The 19,749-nt window shown below is 39.4% G+C and overlaps 1 protein-coding gene across 5 annotated transcripts in view; it reads left to right on the forward strand.

Moving 5' to 3' along the window:
* Nucleotides 1-670: 670 nt before the first annotated feature.
* The window catches only part of LOC101891732 (proton-coupled amino acid transporter-like protein pathetic), a 158,514-nt gene continuing 139,435 nt past the window's right edge, over nt 671-19,749 (forward strand). For 3 of the 5 annotated variants that reach the window (XR_009343368.1, XR_009343367.1, XR_009343369.1), the window contains exon 1: nt 671-861. Coding sequence is in view for 1 of the 5 variants with exons in the window: in XM_059128106.1 (XP_058984089.1) it covers nt 826-861 (36 nt within the window). In the remaining 4 variants the exon portion in view is untranslated. Of the gene's footprint in view, nt 862-930; nt 1,004-19,749 lie in introns of all 5 variants that reach the window. The other 2 variants (XM_059128107.1, XM_059128106.1) reach the window with 2 other exon arrangements.

Raw genomic sequence — 19,749 nt, forward strand, 5'->3', positions numbered from 1 at the left:
AAATTACATCCTAGCTCTGTTGCAGAACCTGCAAGAAGCTGCAATTTTAATCTTTTTTTTCGATTTTATAAAGGGAAAATCGGTCATCGTAGTAAAAACTTGACATTCTTGCAGTTCTGGAACAGACCGCCTATCAGTTTTGGAACAAATCAAATATAATAACTATGTAACCAATGGAAATAAAAGAACACATGCAAGTGTGTGATAGCAAGATACAATGACAATTTTGACATACAAACGGATACACACACACACATATATATATATATATATATATATATATATATATATATATATATATATATATATATATATATATATATATATATATATATATATATATATATATATATATATCTACATTTTTTGCGAAAAAATATTTGTGTTTTTATTTAAATGTTATTATTTATTTAAATGTTATTATCATTATCATTTCAAAAAAGCATTCCTATCTCAGCATTTTCTGTAATATACCTTGTCACATTTCACTACATAAAAACAGGTTCCCATTTCTGATTTGTGTATGTACAATGGATTTATAAATACAGATTTTGACAATGAGATGTTGTCAAATAAATAATGACTTTACCTTTTTGATTCCGATTATTCCGATTTTTTTTTTTCTGAAAAATTTGCGATTTTTCTTGAGGGTTTATTGGCAGCCCTGTTCAAAATGTTTTACATAAATACATACAGATAATAATTTGTGTTTACATATTTTTTGAGAATAACAAAGAGGAAAATTCCAACTTCTATTTAACTTTTTATGTTCATATCTGATCGCGTTTGTCGTACTAATATATTGGTGGTTGGTGTTTTTTGCTAATGGAGGAAAATACTCAACTAGCAATTCTTGAGAAGGTATTTCTTTATTCATTCGTTCCCCAGTAACTTTCTTGTTCAACATTCAAGTTTTGTTTAATTTTCAAGGTTTAGAAAAAGGACTGAATCGATTATTTGATTACTACCCAGATTATTTCTAATTGGAATATTATTTTGCGTTGTAAGTGATTCGTTTTTAATTTATTTATTGTATTGTTTGATTTTCAGAAACCAAGATACATGCGTAGAATTTGAAATAATCTCTTTTAAAATAGTCATAATTGAAACTATGGAATACACGGACAGACTATGACTCATTTGATTAATTCTTTTCTCATTTCGGCATTATGTTTCATATCCAATCGTGTGTTATATAATTGATGCAAGCCTTTATTTATTGTATTAAATTAAAATGCTTAACTTAAGTAAGAACTCTATTTTTTCTGAAACGTTTTCCAAGAAGCAAATTTGTTTTGATATGTTAATATGTTTTATATATGTTAAGTTTAGGGGTTATGCTCGGAATATTGCATTCGAAAGTTGGGATATAATATACGTTATTAGACCGGATCTTTTTAAAATCCCCGAAAAGTGAAAGACCCATTATAGCGTCTATATACAATTTTATAGTCTGTAAAAAATGTATATGTATATGTACATATAGCTGGCCCAGTCCGCGTTGCTGACCCGTAGTTTTAGTCTTTAATGCATAGTTTTTAAAGCATAATAATTCACAAATCTGGCTCACATAGGTGGCACAATTTTTAGTATAAATGATGACTCGATAAAATATAAATAAATACTTCTTTCAAAAAACCTGATCTATTTCTCACTAAGAAGTTTTAGTTTGAGTGTTAAAAACCTAAATAATATAGCATATATATTAAAAAGTATACATTAACTGTTTATAATAGATCCAAAGTTGCCTAAACACACATTTTATGTCAAATCGATACGAAAATATAAACAAAACCCTCCAAATAGGTAAAATCAGGATGTACTTTTATATGAGCTCTACTCTGAAACATTGACATTGAAAAATTTCCGCGAAGAGGTCTTCTACCAGAAGCTAGATGCCAAATAGGGCAACATCAATTGTGAAATGTGTCACCGCATACCTTAGAGTTACAATGAAGCATGGTCCTATACTTATAATTATTTGAAAGAATTTGTTTTTCTTTCTAAAATCTCAAATTACCAACATTTGAGGAATTTGAATGGGGCTATATCATTTGAGGGGGGGGGGGGGGGGGTACTATATCACAATGTAGACTAACCTGATACATATTTTGTACAAATGATATCCCTAGGACTGTATCAAATTTAATACTTTATCGTAACTCTTGCGGAATATTTGCGGCCCTTTGTGTGTGGTTAAGCTATATAAAATGGACTCTAAAAAAGTCAGATCCGGGAACCCCTCTTTTTGGATTTTTAATTACTAACCAAAAAATTTCCTAACCCCAAGATTATCTGCGGCGCAGTGTAATTACTGACGATAGCGCATAGTGCCCGTATTTAAGTGCCCTATGATTTAAGGTTACTTTTAAGGGTTCGGAAGAGTTTTCCGAGTATATGAATCCGTTTCTTACTATATTTTCAATTCACTCCACTATTTTGTATAGTCCGCATTTAACAGTGCCTTTTCATATTCGGTATTTCACTGATTGAAGTCCCAATGAATTTTGCATTTTGAGTTCTCATTGGATGGATTATTTCCATATCTAATCAAAATTGAGTATTTGGGTATAGCAACCATATAACAGCATGTATAGAAAATACTCAAAATTCCATATCATAATAGAACAGTCAATTTTTTCAACTCCGCGATTTTTCTAAAAAAGGTTCTTTAAATTAATATGTAAAAAAGTTGAAAAAGCATAGTAACACATCAGTAGAGAACGGCTGGGCCGATTTGAATAAAATTTTCTTTTGGTTATTTGTAATTACAGTAAAAACGTTGTTATGAAAGAAAATTTTGAGAAAAATCGCGAAACTGAACAAGTAAAAAAGCAGTAAGTTCGGCCGGGCCGAACTTTGAATACCCTCCACCATTTGAAACGAATTAGAAAATTTTCAAAAAAATAAAATCCATTAAAAATTATTTTAAAATCTTTAAAATATCTAATATAGGAAGGTGCCGATATATGGGGGGATATACGATATTGTGGATCTATAAAGACAAATCTATGTCTGCGTGTAAAGTACTCACAAGGAACTCCTTGTGTGGATTTTCAGACAATACGATTGGAAAATGTGGCTAAAATCATCAAAATACCGAATATCGCGGTATTTTCGGTAAATCTTTAAAATATCTAATATAGGAAGGTGCCGATATATGGGGGGATATACGATATTGTGGATCTATAAAGACAAATCTATGTCTGCGTGTAAAGTACTCACAAGGAACTCCTTGTGTGGATTTTCAGACAATACGATTGGAAAATGTGGCTAAAATCATCAAAATACCGAATATCGCGGGTTACCGTTATATGGGAGCTATACGTTATCGTTAACTTATATAGAGAATTCGCTGTCGGGGGGTAAAGTGCTCACAAAGAACCCCTTGTGACCATTCCGTTGAAAAATATGGCTAAAAACCGAATATCGGGGGTACCGTTATATGAGGGCTATACGATATCTCTGCCGAGGTATAAAGTACTCACAAGGTACTACTTGTGTGGATTTTAAGACAATTCCATTGAAAAGTGTGGCTAACATCATTGAAATACCGAATATCGGGGGGTACAGTTAAATGGGGGATATACGATATCGTGGACCTATATAGACAATTCTTTTTGAGGGGGTAAAATGCCCATAAGGGACTCCTTTTGTGGAATTTCAGACAATTCCATTGAAAAATCTGGATAAAATAATCAAAATACCGAATATTGGGGGGTACAGTTATATGGGGGATATACGATATCGTGGACCTATATAGACAATTCTTTTTGAGGGGGTAAAATGCCCACAAGGGACTCCTTTTGTGGCATTTCAGACAATTCCATTGAAAATGTGGCTAAAATCATCAAAATACCGAATACCGTGGGTTTACCGTTATATGGGGGCTGTACGATATTGTGGACCTATATAAATAATTCTCTGCCGAGGTATAAAGTACCCACAAGGAACTCCTTGTGTGGATTTACAGACAATTCCGCTGAAGAATGTGGGTAAAATCTTCAAAATACCGAATATGGGGGGTACCGTTATATGGGGGATGTAAGATATAGTGGACCTGTATAGACACTTCTCTCTCAGGGGGTAAAGTACTCGCAAGGAACTACTTGTGTGGATTATAAGACAATTCCATTGAAAAATGTGGCTAACGTCATCAAAATACCGAATATCGGGGGTCCCGTTATATGGGGGCTATACGATATCGTGGACCGATATAGCCCATCTTCGAACTTGACCTGCCTGCAGACAAAAGATAGATCTGTGTGCATTTTAGCTTCCTATCTTAATTCGTTTAGACTGTAGCGTGATTACAACAGACGGACAGACGGACGGACAGGACTAAATCGTCTTAGAATTTTACGCTGATCCAGAATATATATACTTTGTTGGGTCTAAAATGATTATTTCGATGAGTTACAAACGGAATGACGAACTTAATATACCCTCCATACTTTTTTTGGTGGAGGGTATATATATATATATATATATATATATATATATATATATATATATATATATATATATATATATATATATATATATATATATATATATATATACATATATATATATACATATATATATATATATATATATATATATATATATATATATATATATATATATATATTTATATATAAATGTATATATATATGTATATAAATCAATTTTTGTTCGCTGGTAATGGAATCAATTGAATTATATATATATATATATATATATATATATATATATATATATATATATATAAATATATATATATATATATATATATATATATATATATATATATATATATATATATATATATATATATATATGTATATATATAAATATATATATATATATATATATATATATATATATATATATATATATATATATATATATATATATATATATATATATATATATATATAAATCAATTTTTGGTCGCTGGTAATGGAATCAATTGAGACCTGGACCGATTTGCATTATATTTTTTACAAACGTTTTTAAAGCAAAAATTATAGACCACGCCTACTTTTACACCCACTATTTCGATTTATCTAAAATCCTTATATTTGCCAAATAATGAAGATAACGGATTTAAAATTATTACGCGACATACTGTTGACTTTGCCTCCAATCCTAAGTATTTATTTGTGGGCTGAGGAACTGACCACCCCTACTTTTTAATTTACCCCCAAAGTATCCTAAACACATAGAAATAGGTAAAATCAGCAGGTACTTTTATATGAGCCCATCTCCGAAACACTGACATTGAAAATTTTCCGCGAAGAGGTCTTCTACCAGAAGCTAGATGCCAAATAAGCGCAAAATCAATTGAAAAATGTAACCATAACCCCGGTAATAGCTAAAATCACCGGATACCTTTTCATAAGAGTTATAATGAATTTATTTTTCTTTCCAAAATCTCAAAATACCAACATTTGAGTATATATATATATATATATATATATATATATATGTATATATATATATATATATATATATATATATATATATATATATATAAAGGTCATATATATATATATATATATATATATATATACATATATATATATATATATATATATATATATATATATATATATATATATATGACCTTTATAGACCACATGTTGTAGTTGATGGATATGTTATAGATTTTGCTTATTGACATGATGGAGATAGGACGTGCTTAGTATATCGGTATGTTGCGTAAGGTTAATCATAGAAGCCCATGGAATATCTGGTTGTAGGGGTGTCGTTCAATTTTCGTCGTAGTACATCGGGTTACTGATTCCGACGAAAACATTGAAGATAACTAGGTAAGTACCATTGACCGTAACAGGGAGTTCGTTGTTTTCTTCTACAACCGCCAGTTGGTCATTGATGACCACCAAACCATCGCCTATCGCTGTAATTGGTGGGAGGTAGTTGACATTGTATCGCTGCAGTTTCTTACTGCTGAGGTGTAATTGTGACATGCAGCGAGGGTGGATTCTTCCAAGTGGAGCATGAGGTGGCCTTTTGCTACTGGTAATATAATAATTTTCTTACATTTAAACATAGGGATAGGATATCTTATCAGGAAATATATTACATTATTGTCTTATAAAATTTTAATTTTAGCTTCGGCCATAATATCAGCTACTGAGAGGTTTGTGAAGTGCTGGTTTTTTATTGTGAAATTGATTTCATTGCTATCTAGAAGGGATTCAAAACTCCAATTTTTGCGAATGTGATAGAGGTTACTAAGATATTTAATTCTGTTATTATCGCACTGTTTCTGGCTAGGAGGACATCATAAAGATTTCCTGTATCAACTTCCCTTTGTTTTTTGCCTTTAAAATGTTGTTTACTGTAGTGGGGAGGCTATTAATTTTTTTCTGCATTTCGGTGTTGATAGTAAACTGTCTCTCCTGTGAGTTGATTAGTTGGTCAACTGTGTTGGTCAGATTGTCGAAGTCATCATGATCAGGTGTCCCAGTGATGTATTTTAGGACTGTTCATAATGTACTTATTTAGTTTACGTCCGCATCCAGCAATTTTCTCATATGAGTTTGGGGAAAGTTGTTGTTGTTGTAGCAGCTCATACATCTGTGTTCGTTCGGTTTCCATTTTCTGACTCAGTTCAATCGGGTTCTGCCTCTAAGTCCAGTCTCAAAAAGGATGCAACCTGTATGGGTTGTGTCCATAACGAGACTGGAGTTAGGTGAGTAGGCTTGGCTGGGCAGCGAAATAAGTGCAGCGTGTCATGTGGGCCTGTGCCACATGCTGGGCAGATGTTCTGCACGTCGCCGTTGATCCGGGCCCAGTAGGAATTTAGGCGGCTGCACCATCCGGATCGTAATTGAGCCAAGACTACTCGGGTTTGTCGGGGCAGCTCTCGTTCTTCAGCTGCGACGGGAGGGGGATGGTCTCCTAACACAGTATTCACTCTATATCCTTCAATGGCTTCTGAGACCGCATTAGAGTGAATACTATTCAGTCCCGCTTGATAGGCCTGTTGATCTAGAGGCTCTCTCTTATACCTCTGTACCTCTCTCTCTAGATCATGAAGGTCTTTCCTAACGTGCCTGGGCGGAGGTTGCCTATCCACAAGATGGTGATTTGGATGGCTTTGTCTATAACACCCAAGCAGGTATTGCATTGACAGCATTTTGTTATGCTGTCGCACCGGTAAGACCTTCGCCTCCTCATGTAGGTGATCGACAGGTGTCATGAGAAGGCACCCTGTTGCGGTTCTAAGGGCGGCGTTCTGGCAGGACTGAACATTTTTCCACTGCGTAGCACTGACGTTAGCGGACCACACCGGAGCCGCATAGTTTACCACAGACCGACCTATCGCGTTGTAAGAGGTCAACAAGGTTTCCTTATCTGCTCCCCAAGTACTGCCGGCAAGAGACTTGAGGACCTTGTTCCTACTTCTAATCCTGTCGCAGATAGCTGTGGTATGCGCGGACGACTTAAAGAGGCTATTGAATGTGACCCCTAGTACCTTGGGGTAGTTGGTGGTCGGAATAATAGCACCATCGACCTGCACATTCAAGGATAGCCCCATCTCCGCAGTCCATGTGGTGAAAAGTGTGGCCGTCGACTTAGTGGCGGATATCTTCATATTCCTCGCAGTGAAAAAGGCGGTAAGATCAACAAGGTAAGCGTTCAACCGATCGCAAATGTCATCAATAATGGGTCCGGACGCCACGAGCGTACAATCATCTGCGTACGTAATAATCTCTATGCCGTCTGGAGGGCGTGGAATTTCAGAAAGGTAGAGGTTAAACAGTTCCGGAGATATCACCCCACCTTGGGGAACTCCCTGTTTAACTCTACGGATGCTCAACTTCTTGTTTCTGAATTCCACGTACGACTGGCGTCCACACATGTAGTTTACTATCCAACGTTTCAAACTTGGCCGGAGGGTGGTGCGTTCAATGTCCTCGAACAGTGTGGCATGGTTGACTGTATCAAAGGCTTTTGATAAATCAAGTGCCACCATAACTGTTCTATCGCACGGCCTGTTCTGGTTGAGACCTCTACTGACATGTGTGGAAATGGCGTGTAAAGCTGTTGTTGTGCTATGCAATTTCCGGAATCCGTGTTGATGATCGGTACTGGGAAACACTCTCTTATGCTGGGGAGGAGTAAAGCCTCAAGCGTCTTTGCTACTGGTGACAAAAGTGATATCGGCCTGTATGAATCACTTTTGCTGGCATCCTTGCCTGGCTTCAGTAGCGGGACCACCCTGCCCATTTTCCAGGCATCGGGAACTAATAGGGTGGCTAACGACAGATTGAGAAGCTTTGTAAGATACTCAACTCCTGGTTCATCCAGTTGCTTCAACATCACCATTGAGATTCCGTCAGGACCAAGCGCTTTGGATGACTTTGCGCTTCTGATGACCTGTGCAACATCTGCCAACGTAAATTGTGGTGGTACCTCCTCGGCTGGAAGGGATCGTACACGGCGTAGTATCCTTCTCTTCGCCCTGTCACTCTCGGGGTGCTCTACAAACTGCCGGTTAAAATAACACGCGCACCTCTTCGGATCTGTCACTTCTACGCCGTTAAATGAGACAGATGTCCGATCGTCCTTTTTTCCAGGGTTCGAAAGCGACTTAACCGTTGCCCACAATTTACTCGTTCCGGTACCAATGTTGCAATGCTTCAGATGTTCTAACCACTTTTTCCGCTTATGCTCACCTACTAACCTGTTTACCTCCAGAGTAAGTTCCCTGACTCTGGGGTTATTAGGGTTAGTACGGCGAAGCTCATCTCGCTCGTTTGCTAATCCCGCTGCCTCTGCTGGGAAATTTGGTCTTATTTCAGGTATTCGACCAGCAGGTATATAGCGAGCGGCTGCAGCTTTGATGATGTCCCGGAAACACCTATCTGCTACCTGAACATCAGATGGGTTGGGCAGTTCTCTGAAGCGGCGATTGGTATACTCTCTGAATTCTTGCCAATTAGCTTTCCCATGGTTAAGAAAAGTGCGGCGTTCAGAGTCGATGAAGTCGGGTGGTCTATTGATGGCGATAATAATGGGGAGGTGGTCTGAGCCTAGAGAAATGACTGATTGCCAAGTTACGTCATTCGTCAGACCTGGGGACACGATGGATAGTCCGGAGAACTGTGGCAGTCTCCCCTTATTCTGGTGGGCGCGTCCTCATTCACTGTGCAAAACGTGGAGCTATCGATTTGCTCAGCCAGCGCCATGCCTCTCTGGTCATTACCTAGGACGGAATGCCATAATTCATGATGGGCATTGAAATCCCCTAGCACCAGACGGTTATTGTCTACCAGTAGTGAACTGATATTAGGCATATAACGTGGAGCACAGCTATTTAACGGCGGAATGTACACGTTGACCACCTCTACCTCGGCGGTTCCACACTTGACCGCTACCCCCATACATTCCATGTACGGGTCACTAGAGTCAAGCTCAGGCGAGATAGGTCTGTACTGGACAGAGTGGTGCAATAGGAACGCTAATCCTCCACCTCCACCTCTAGAGCGATCCTTCCTCAGTACGTTGTATCCATCACAACTTTGAAGCGTGCAGGTGGTACTCAGCTTCGTCTCCTGGATCGCTGCGACCTTGATATTCTTCCGACTCATAAAGCTTACAATTTCGTTGATCTTACCTCTGAGACCATCACAATTAAATTGGAGAAATGATGCATTATCCGGAACCTGAACAGCAATGTGTGGCGTCAACTGCTGCGTAGATTGCTGTTGAGGAGATTGCGGGGGAGTCTCATATTGCGACGACGATGAGGACGCCGAAGATGAAGACTCACTGGGGTCTACATTGACGCAGCAGGAAGCAATGTAGTCCCTATCGCTATACTCCTGTATCCGGTTTAGGCCGGAACAATTCCGGAAATGCACCCACTCCATGCATCCGTTGCATCTCACCGAAACCGATCTGTGGTGGATGCGATTACGACAAACGGAGCAGAACCATGGTCCGGGGTTGGTCTCGATCCCGGCTCGGACCAAGAGAATACGGAGCAAACATTCCGGGTAATGTTGCTCCCACATCAGAAAAATGGACGAACACGAACATGTATTTGATGGGTTGGCGGCCCCTGGTCGGAGAAATGTGTCTCCGGTACATAGAACCGGCCGCCGTGGGACTGCTTGGGGAAAGTGGTTTGTAGCATTAGCTGTTTCGTCTCTTAGTAATTCGTATAAAGTTAGGTTAGTAACATGTTTTATGTGTCCAAAGTTTTCCCAAATTACGAGATCCCCGCTGATTACCCTTCTCCCTCTTATCAGAACTGTTGTCCCTAGATCTTATTGGACTTCTTCACTATAAAGGGGAGTTAATTTGTTCCCTAATCTCCTATTATTCTTGACGAGAACTTTTTCCCCTACAGAAAACTCTCTGTCACGTCGGTTCTTATTGTGAGTTGCTAACTCTTTATCCTGGGCGGATTTTAAACGTGACATTATTTGTTCATCATCCGTTGTTGAATGGAAGACGCTTATGGGTTTCATTCCAGTCACCGTATGTTTTGATTTATTGTACTCAATGGTGGTTAAAAGTACTATATCTTCGATATCGTCTAGATTCTTTTCAATTTTAAGGCATCGCGCTATTTCCATCAGTGTGTTGTGGAAGCGCTCCACCTGCCCATTTGATGTGTTTTGTAGGGATGGGGCATTCACGATATCTATGTCAAAGTGATTTTTTAACATAGCCTTAATTGTGTGCGAGTTAAGTGACTTTTCGTTTTCACAATAAATGGTTTTTGTACCATGGAACATATTGAACAACTGTAGTAACCGTGGCTTAACATCCACTATAGTCCTGGATTTTAGTGACTGTACTATCGCAAATTTTGAAAATTTGTCGATGCAAGTCAGAAAGTACTTTGACCCAGTGGAAAATATGTCAATGTGAAGGACTTCCCCGCAAAATGTTGGTATGGGTGTCTGGCCAATAATTTGCCTTTTTGGATGGCGATCATATTTTGCCTGGGAACATACTCAGGGTTTGCCACCAACTGTTTTGCTTCCTTTTCCATTTTTGGAAAAAAAAAGTCTTCGAGAATAAGCTTCACATTTTCCTGAGCTGCTCGGTGTGCTCGATTATGTTCAGCTGTTATAATTTCCTGTTGTTCATTCGGGTCGGATATATCGATAACTAACTTCTCCGTGTGTCTGAACTTAACATTGGAAAAGAGTTCAACCAATTTATGCTGGAATCGTGCCAGAGTGGTCAAGTCGCACCGCAGTGCGTTTACTACATCCGTTTTTACAGACTCTTGTAGGTGTTTGATCAGATCATCGTTTGTTCGGAATGTAATGAGGGGCCTTGTCTTATTTCCAAATATAATAAAAGTTCTTATCTGAGGCTCTACACCTTCTTCCACGATTATCTGATTACGAAAACAATTTACCGGTTTGTCGGTTTTTCCAATTGTGTTATTTGATGACATTTCGCTATGAATTGTATCAACACTCACGCTATCCAAGACATTTATGTGTTGCCTAGATAACGGCTACCACATTTTCCTTTCCAGGTTTGTAGATAAGCCTTGCGTTGCATTCGTCAATAAATGCTTTCCATCTTTTGATTTTTGAGTTCGGATTTCTGTCCGAAACGGCAAATGTTAGTGGTTGATGATCTGTGAATACATTCAGATCTGATACTCCGTAGATATAATTTTTAATTTTTAGTGCCCAGACGATGGCCAACAACTCCCGCTCATTAGTAGCGTAATGTTCTTCGCTTTCGGATAAAGTTCGGGAGATCGAAGTGATAGGTCTGCCTCCTTAGGTTAGGTTAGGTTAGGTTAAAGGACGCGCGGTTACCATATGGCAACCGCTCCACTCGGAGACCTATAGGTCCATTGTGTTCATCCTTGTAAAGAGTGTTAAGAGATAGAAGAAAAAGTGATTGGTAGAGAAGATGAAGATAAAGGGTAGTGTAATCTACGGCTGAGGAGTTTGCCGTGACGTCTTTAGCCACTTGAATCTTCTGGCTAGTTGAAGTATTACTACAGGGTCAGTGTTAGAAAAAGACGACAAGTCATGTGACACTAGTTCTCCCACTAGCCTGTGTCTCACATTAATGAGTGCTAGGCAGTGGCAGAGCAAGTGTTCGATTGTCTCGATTTCTTCTTCATCTTGACAGATCCTACAGTAGTCAATGCCGTCGCTGTCACATTTCGATGTCATAGCCCATACCTTACAGTGACCTGTGATGATACCCACCACAAGTTTTAGATCAGGTTTTGACAATGACATCAGCGACCTTGTTCTCTTCTCCGAGAGTGTGGGCCAAATTCGTTTGGGGATGGTACATCCAATTTCATCCAGCCATTTTTGTTGGATTTTCTCAGAGTAGTGTTTGTGAATAACCTGTAGGAAATGGCACAGTGGTGGTTTAACCGAGTTGTCTACTTCAATTGTAGTTGATTCGGATCCTAGTCTGGCCAATTCGTCTGCAGTCTCGTTACCTGGGATGTTAAAATGACCAGGAACCCAACAGAGCTTGATGGATAATCCAGTGTTTTCCAAGGCTTCCCTGCAGTTCAAAACAGCCCTAGACTTGATTGTAAAGGAACCCAAGGCCTTCAGTGCCGCTTGACTATCGACATATATAGTCACCGGACTACTGACTTCAATGCTCCTCGTGACCAGCAGGTCAATGGCCTTTTTTGACCGCAATGATTTCCGCCTGAAATACGCTACAGTTGTTTCCAAGCTTGTAGGATTCACGAACATTAAGAGTATCACAGAAGACACCAGCTCCCGTACCACACTCCATCTTTGAACCGTCGGTATAAACAGCTATGCCGCGGAAAGGTGGGTTGTTTTGAGCCCAGGCGTCTCTATCAGGTATGAGTATGTCAGGTGGGTAGAAGCTTAGTCGTGGTGAAATATAGTCACTTACAAAGTCTATCTCTCCTTACACGCCTTAGAATCGCAGAATGTCCAAAGGGTTGACTGCGCCATTCACCTAGTTCTCTGAGTCGAAGAGCACTCCTGGACGCCTGTTCCTCCACATATACATTCAGCGGGCTTAGGTCCAGTAGAGTATCCAGTGCTGCTTGAGACGTGCTCCTGAAGGCACCCGTTGTTAGTAAGGATGCGACCCGTTGAACTTTGTTAATATGTCGTAGATAAGTTAACTTCTTCAAAGAATGCCACCATACTAGAGATCCATAGGTTAGAATGGAGCGAACGATTGACTCATACATCCATTTGATGATGTGCGGTTTGAGGCCCCAGCTCTTGCCTATAGAATTCTTGTAGGAATAGAGTGCAATCAAGCCTCTCTTAGTTCGTTCCTCGGTGTTCCTCTTCCAACTTAGTCGGCGGTCAAGGATAGTGCCAAGGTATTTGGCTTCTAGCGAAAGGTTTAAACTGACTCCATCTAGTTTCGGTGGTGTAAATGAAGGATATTTACGTCTTTTAGTGAAAAGGACGAGCTCTGTCTTTGATGGGTTCACGCCTATACCATTGCGACGCGCCCACCGTGATAAGGTGACTAGAGCTCCTTGCATTAGATCCGAGATTGTTTGCAGGAATTTCCCGGCAATTAATAGGACGACGTCATCAGCGTATGCGACTACTTTCGTCCCTGTTACCTCTAGATCTATAATTATATTGTTAATGACCAAAAGCCAGAGTAGTGGTGATAGGACACCCCCTTGCGGAGTGCCCCTAGTGACCGATTTCCTGACGGATGTTTCCCCAATGCTCGAGTTGATGATTCTGCTGCTAAGCATGGTATCAATCCAGTCTATGAGGTGTTGGGGTACTTTAGGTTTTGATAAAGAATCATGAATGGATTCTAGCGTGACGTTGTTAAAGGCTCCCTCAATATCGAGGAAGGCAGCCAAGGTGAATAAGGAACCATTCATGTTCTTCTCTATATACCATACGACATCGTGTTGCGCTGTTTCAACAGATTTACTTTTCATATAGGCATGCTGAGCATTGCTAATGACGGTCTCGGGTAATAGAGGTAATAGAGAGATTCCTGGTTCTCACAGCACATGACTTTCACGCCTTTGTAAAGGGTTGCACTGCCGAATTGCATACTTCGTGGGTCACCCTCTCACGTGAAGACAAGCTCCCTCAGACGATCTTCGAATAGCAACCATCGACTGTCGCTGATTTTACCTTCCGGTTCAGCCTTGTCGATGATTGCTACCCGAAGATTGTCCGGGTAGATGTTTTGTGAGTATTTCCTCTTCCGTCCTGTTTGGCCTGCCGTTTGTGACTTGACCTCTCCTTTGTGGACCTTGTCAGGCTTAGAGCTTGAAGGGGCTGGTGGGGGCGGTTGTGGGCAAAGGCCGAGAAGCCGAGCCCGTGGATGCCTTCTTGGCCTCAGGGTGTGGTTCTTCTGTAGACCGAACCCTTTTCAACGCTGGGCGTGAAGAGGTATCGGCCTCCGGTGGAACTGCAGGGGCTACGACTATAATGGGCTTCGGTTTCTTGGCCTTATTATTCCTGCGCTTTTTGGCAGGTGGATTTGACCCTGCAGTGTCAGCATTAGCCGTCACCTCGTGAACAACGTCCGTGGTGGTCTTGTTATCGGCGGTGGAATTGCTGACCTCCGCAGGGCCCTCAGCAGAGGGTTGAACCACAGGTTGGCTTACCCTACTGCTGATAGAAGATTGTAGGAGAGGTAGAAGAGTCTGGTTAAGAGAACAGCTTGGTAAATGCGGGTGGTTCTTTTCGAACTTTGCAATTACCCTGAGGTTCATCTTGATCAGAATCCTCTCTCTCTCCGTTATCTGCGCGGGGTCTTGGCCGATAAATTTTTTACAGTAATTTACCGACTTCCTTTGGGTCGGCGCCATCATGAGAGGTAGGGTTTCTGGCAGGATCCCCGCCAGTACCTACAATGATGGCGTCTTGCCGATCGAGGCTGGTGACATCGTGAGTGACGTTAGTCCCTCCTGGTTTTGGGACTCTGCGCAAGTCTCGCTGGGAGTGTTCTTGGTGGCTTGTTGAGATGACTTACCACTTTGAGACGAGGAAATGACCGTGATGTCCAGCCAGAAGGAATACTTTCCTGACTGAGCCTTAGCGTTTTTGTCTTCTCCAGGAGGGCGGACAATTGTTCACTGTTTGTTCGCTGGAAGTTGTCGTGGATAACGTTACTGTAGTTCAGTATGTCGTCCCCTCCCGAGTTGGAAATCATGTCCTGTGGAAGGTCCTTGGTCGTTGCTTCCTTGGAAGCTATGGTAATTGGGGGTTTGTTTTTATTATTATTGTTCTTCTCCATGTGAAAAGGTCGGACTTGGAGGAGACGAGGTCCACCATGGCATAGCCTCCCTACCATGGCAAGGACTTGGCAACTAAGCCTGTTACTCACTGAGACGCCCAGGTATCAGTGAGGCAACCGTACGAATACAGTCGGTAACCTGACTGCAAACCGAGGAACACTGATGGGCACGGTTAACGTAACACCCCAGCGTTAGGGGGTCTTATTCCTCGGTAGACCAACACCGATCACTGGATAATTCGAGGCGCCAGTTGTTCGCCTCGTCGAACCAGGGATCATGGGCACTCGGATATTTATTCCGAGACTCTCCCCCCGGAACCGCTGAGTTGTCCGCGACTGCTTATTTATTCGCAGCTGCCCAATATATCTATTGGGCGTTCCACTATCCGCAACCTGTGGACGGGTCCGGTAGCAACCAGCTACGCTTCCGATAATCGGCTTCCTTGCGAAAGGACAGCTTCTATAGCATGTGACGATGCATCCGTCGTTAAATCAAATGTTTTCCGAAAATCTCGATATGTTAACGTTACATCTTCGGACGTTAGGATTTCTTTTATTGTGTTGAATGCCTCTTTCTGTTCACTGGTCAAATCAATAATAATATCCCGCCAATCCTAAGAATGGTCTTAATCCCCTTATTGTATTTACTTTTTCTGGACTTGTTCTAATTCCCCCTTGAGTAACTAGAAATCCTAAATATTCAACCTCAGTTAGGAAGAATTTTGATTTTCCAGCCGAAACTCTGATATTGGCTTCGAATAGATTTCTCAGTACTAATTCCACATCCTGTAAGTGTTGTTGTTCGTTTTTCGAGAATATGATTACATCGTCCACGTAGACGAAACACCTCGTATGTTCTCTTAACACGTCATCTATCGCCCTCTGAAAAATGCTTGGAGCATTCTTCAGACCGAAGGGCAGTCTACAAAACTCGTATTTTCCTTTTTTTCCCTATCTGGTTCTGATAGTTGTATCTGGTGAAACCCTGATTTCAAATCAACTGTGGTAAAAAAATTTACTTCCAACAAGATTGGACAAGGTTTCCGTGATTTCTGGAATCGGATATTTATCGTTGATAGTTTTCTCATTAAGTTTTCGGAAATCTATCACTAAACGTTTTTTCTCTGGTCAAGTTTCGTCAAGACCCTTTTTCTTTACTACCCATATTGGGTTATTGTATGGAGACCTAGACTTTCGAACAATACCATTCGCCAATAAGTCCTGGATTTCTTTGTTTACAAAATCCGTAAACACTAAAGGATACTCGAGTACACCGGGTCTTCGTTTTCTGTGCGGATCGTCGCAACGACGTTTGTATTGTATGGAAGTGCTTCATTGGGATCTGCAAACACTCCATTAACATTTTTAATTACCTTGAAAAATGCTTCTTTCAAATGGTTTGGTACCGACTTGGCCTGAAGTTGCAGATGATTTAAGTTCCTACGCTATGCTCCACTGCCGTAGCTCTGCTACCGCTATGCTGACATTGCGAGTTGCTCTGCTACCGCTGTGCTGATGTTGCTGCACTATATTTGGCTACTCAGGTGTCAAGAACTTGTGGGAAAATTAAATGTGCTGAGTAGCACACGCGTATAGCGTTCAGTTACCTGACAAAGGCCAAAACTTTCAAACATGCTTAGCTTGGTGTATGCTAATTTATAGCTGACATTCTGACCTTTCTAAACAAATTCTATATGAATGAATGTCTTTCCTAATTACAATGATACGATACATCGTACAAGCAGTTTTGTCCAGCTTATTGCTGTTTTTTTATTTTGTTTATAACTCTTTCGAAACGGCATTCACCACCATTCGAAGCATTATTAACGACGTTGGGTAAACAGTTCGTCAGTTATATTTGGTGTATGTGACTAACAAGGGCGTGGTAAATTTTTATTGCATCCCTGTTACAATATCCCTGCAAGTAAAAAATATCACAGAAGTAACTTAAAAATCACGCCTTGAAATCTTTGCGTATGATATTGCTTTCTCATTACGGAAGTTAGCCACGTGAGCAATAGTTTTAAATGCGACTAAATCTTATGTGTATGGCTATTTAGTCTTTTATACCCAACACCACATAGTGGTAAGGGAATTATGTCTTTGTGCATTTGTTTGTAACATGAAGAAGGAAGCGAGATAGACCCATAGTTACTTTTGAGGATACTCATAGAATCACTTTCTGAGTCGATTTTTGAATGTTAGTCCGTCCGTCCATGTATTCTTATGAACAAAATGCAGGTCGCATTTCGTAATATGCACCCACAAGAATGATGTTTTGGTCTAAGATATCAGATAGAGCCCAGAAATACCTCTGCTAAATTTTATCTAGATCGGTTTAGGTTTGGATGTAGCTCCCATATATATGTATTCAACCGATTTCGGGTTAATTGTGCACCAAATGGCTAATATCAGTCCAAATGACCTGAATTTTGGCACGACGTACCGGTTTCAGTTTAAAAGTAAGTACTTCATTTGGTGGAAATCGGTTCAGATATAGCTATAGCTCCCATATATATGTTTCATCCGATTTGGTGTATAAGTCACTCACATTGGTATGCATTCGACAGCAATGATATTTGGTACCCGATATCTTATTTAGCTCGGAATTTTATCAAGATCGGGTCAGTTTTGGATTTAGCTCCCATATATTTCTTCAATTTCGGGTTAATTGTGCTACAAATGGCCAATATCTGTCTAAAAGTCCTGGGTTTTGGTACGTCCGACCGATTCAACCTAGAAGCAAGTACATCGAATTCGGAGAAAATCGGTTCAGATATTGCTATAGCTCCCATATATATGTTTCATTCGATTTGGTGTTCGAAAACAATAATATTTGGTATCAAATGTTGCCAAATTTTATCTTAAAGGGCTCAATCCGATTTCATGTGTATTGTGCAAATAATGGCTAATATCAGCCCAAATTGAGTGTATTTTGGAGCATACGTTTCCATTTTGTGGAACTCGGCTTCGATATATATATTTTTAATATAATCTTTCTCGAAGTGATATAATGTACTCTATAGCAATGTTATTTGGTACAAAAGATTAAAATGTCTCCGTCAAATTTAGTGAGAATCGATTCAGAATTGGATATGTTTCCACTATATTAGTTCCGCCTGAAACAAATTATTACTGCTATAAAGCCAAATGGTGATAGGTGGTATGATCTACCAAATAAATTGTTTTGTTACCAGAGCTCTACTTCTATATCTTCTTCTATATATATAAAAAACAATTGTTGTTCGTTGGTAATGGAATGGAATTGTTGTTCGTTGGTAATGTAATTGACCGATTTTTTTAAATAAACGCTCGTCATAACCCGAGTTAGGTTTTTTAAGAAAAGAATATTGACCACGCCTTCTTTTACGCCCACTATTTCGATTTATCTAAAACCCTTATATTTGTCAAAATAATGATTATATCGGTTTGAAAATTATTACACGAGATACTGCTGACTTTCAATCCAAACCTAATTATTTATTTGTGGCAGAGGAACTGACCACGCCTATTGTTGTTCATTGGTAATTGAATCAGTTGAGAACGGCGGGAACGATTTGGATAATTTTTTTCTAAATATTCTTTCTACCCCGAGTTAGGTTTGTATTGAAAGAAAAAGTGACCACGTCCAATTTTACGCCCATTTTTCGATTTACCTAAAATCCTTATATTTTCCAAAATCATGAAGATATCTGTTCCACAGTTAGTATTCGACGTAATCTTGACTCTCCCTCCAACCCTAGGTTTCTATTTGGGGTCAGAGGAACTGGCCACACCTACTTCTTTAAATTTATATGTAAAAAATTAAAAAAAGTATAGTAACTAAACCAATTTGACTCAAATTTTCTTTTGGTTATTTGTAATTACAGTGAGAGAGAAAATGTTGAGAAAAGTCTCTATAAAATAGCGGAAATGAAAACATTGACTTTTCTATTTTGATATGAAGTTTTGTGTACAATAGTTTCAAAATGCCTTTTGGAATTGAAAATTATTATTATCGAGAAATTTTGCATATTTTCTATAGATGTCGTTATATGGTTGCTATACCAATGCTGCTATTTTCAATTTTGATTGAAAAATACTTTTCAAAGCATAAAAACATTAAAATTCTCAACGTACTTTTAAATTGAGGCTATGCCTAATGGGGAACCAATAGTAGCCAGTTATTGTCGGTGTTGATTTCTCAATACCGAAAACTTTAAATGTCAAGTTACAGATAATTCGGTAGAAATTGCAACAAAAACATACAAAAGGACGAATTTTTATTGGTATTATTATACCTAAACGGAACGGATATATTTTAACTTCCTAGGAATATTGTAGTTTAAAGATTAACCTAAATATTTCGCCTTTATTGCGATTTCAACGAACGAACGGCCGCATACACAGTCGGGTATAGTTTAATTGACTGGTAAAAACTAAATACCATGATCTTCTAAACATGATCTTCTAAAAGTTACGAATTCTTAAATTATTTTTGATTTGGAAAATATTGCTAATACGCGT

This window comes from Musca domestica, unplaced genomic scaffold (assembly GCF_030504385.1).
Source record: "Musca domestica strain aabys unplaced genomic scaffold, Musca_domestica.polishedcontigs.V.1.1 5, whole genome shotgun sequence".
Taxonomy (NCBI): Eukaryota; Metazoa; Arthropoda; class Insecta; order Diptera; family Muscidae; genus Musca; species Musca domestica.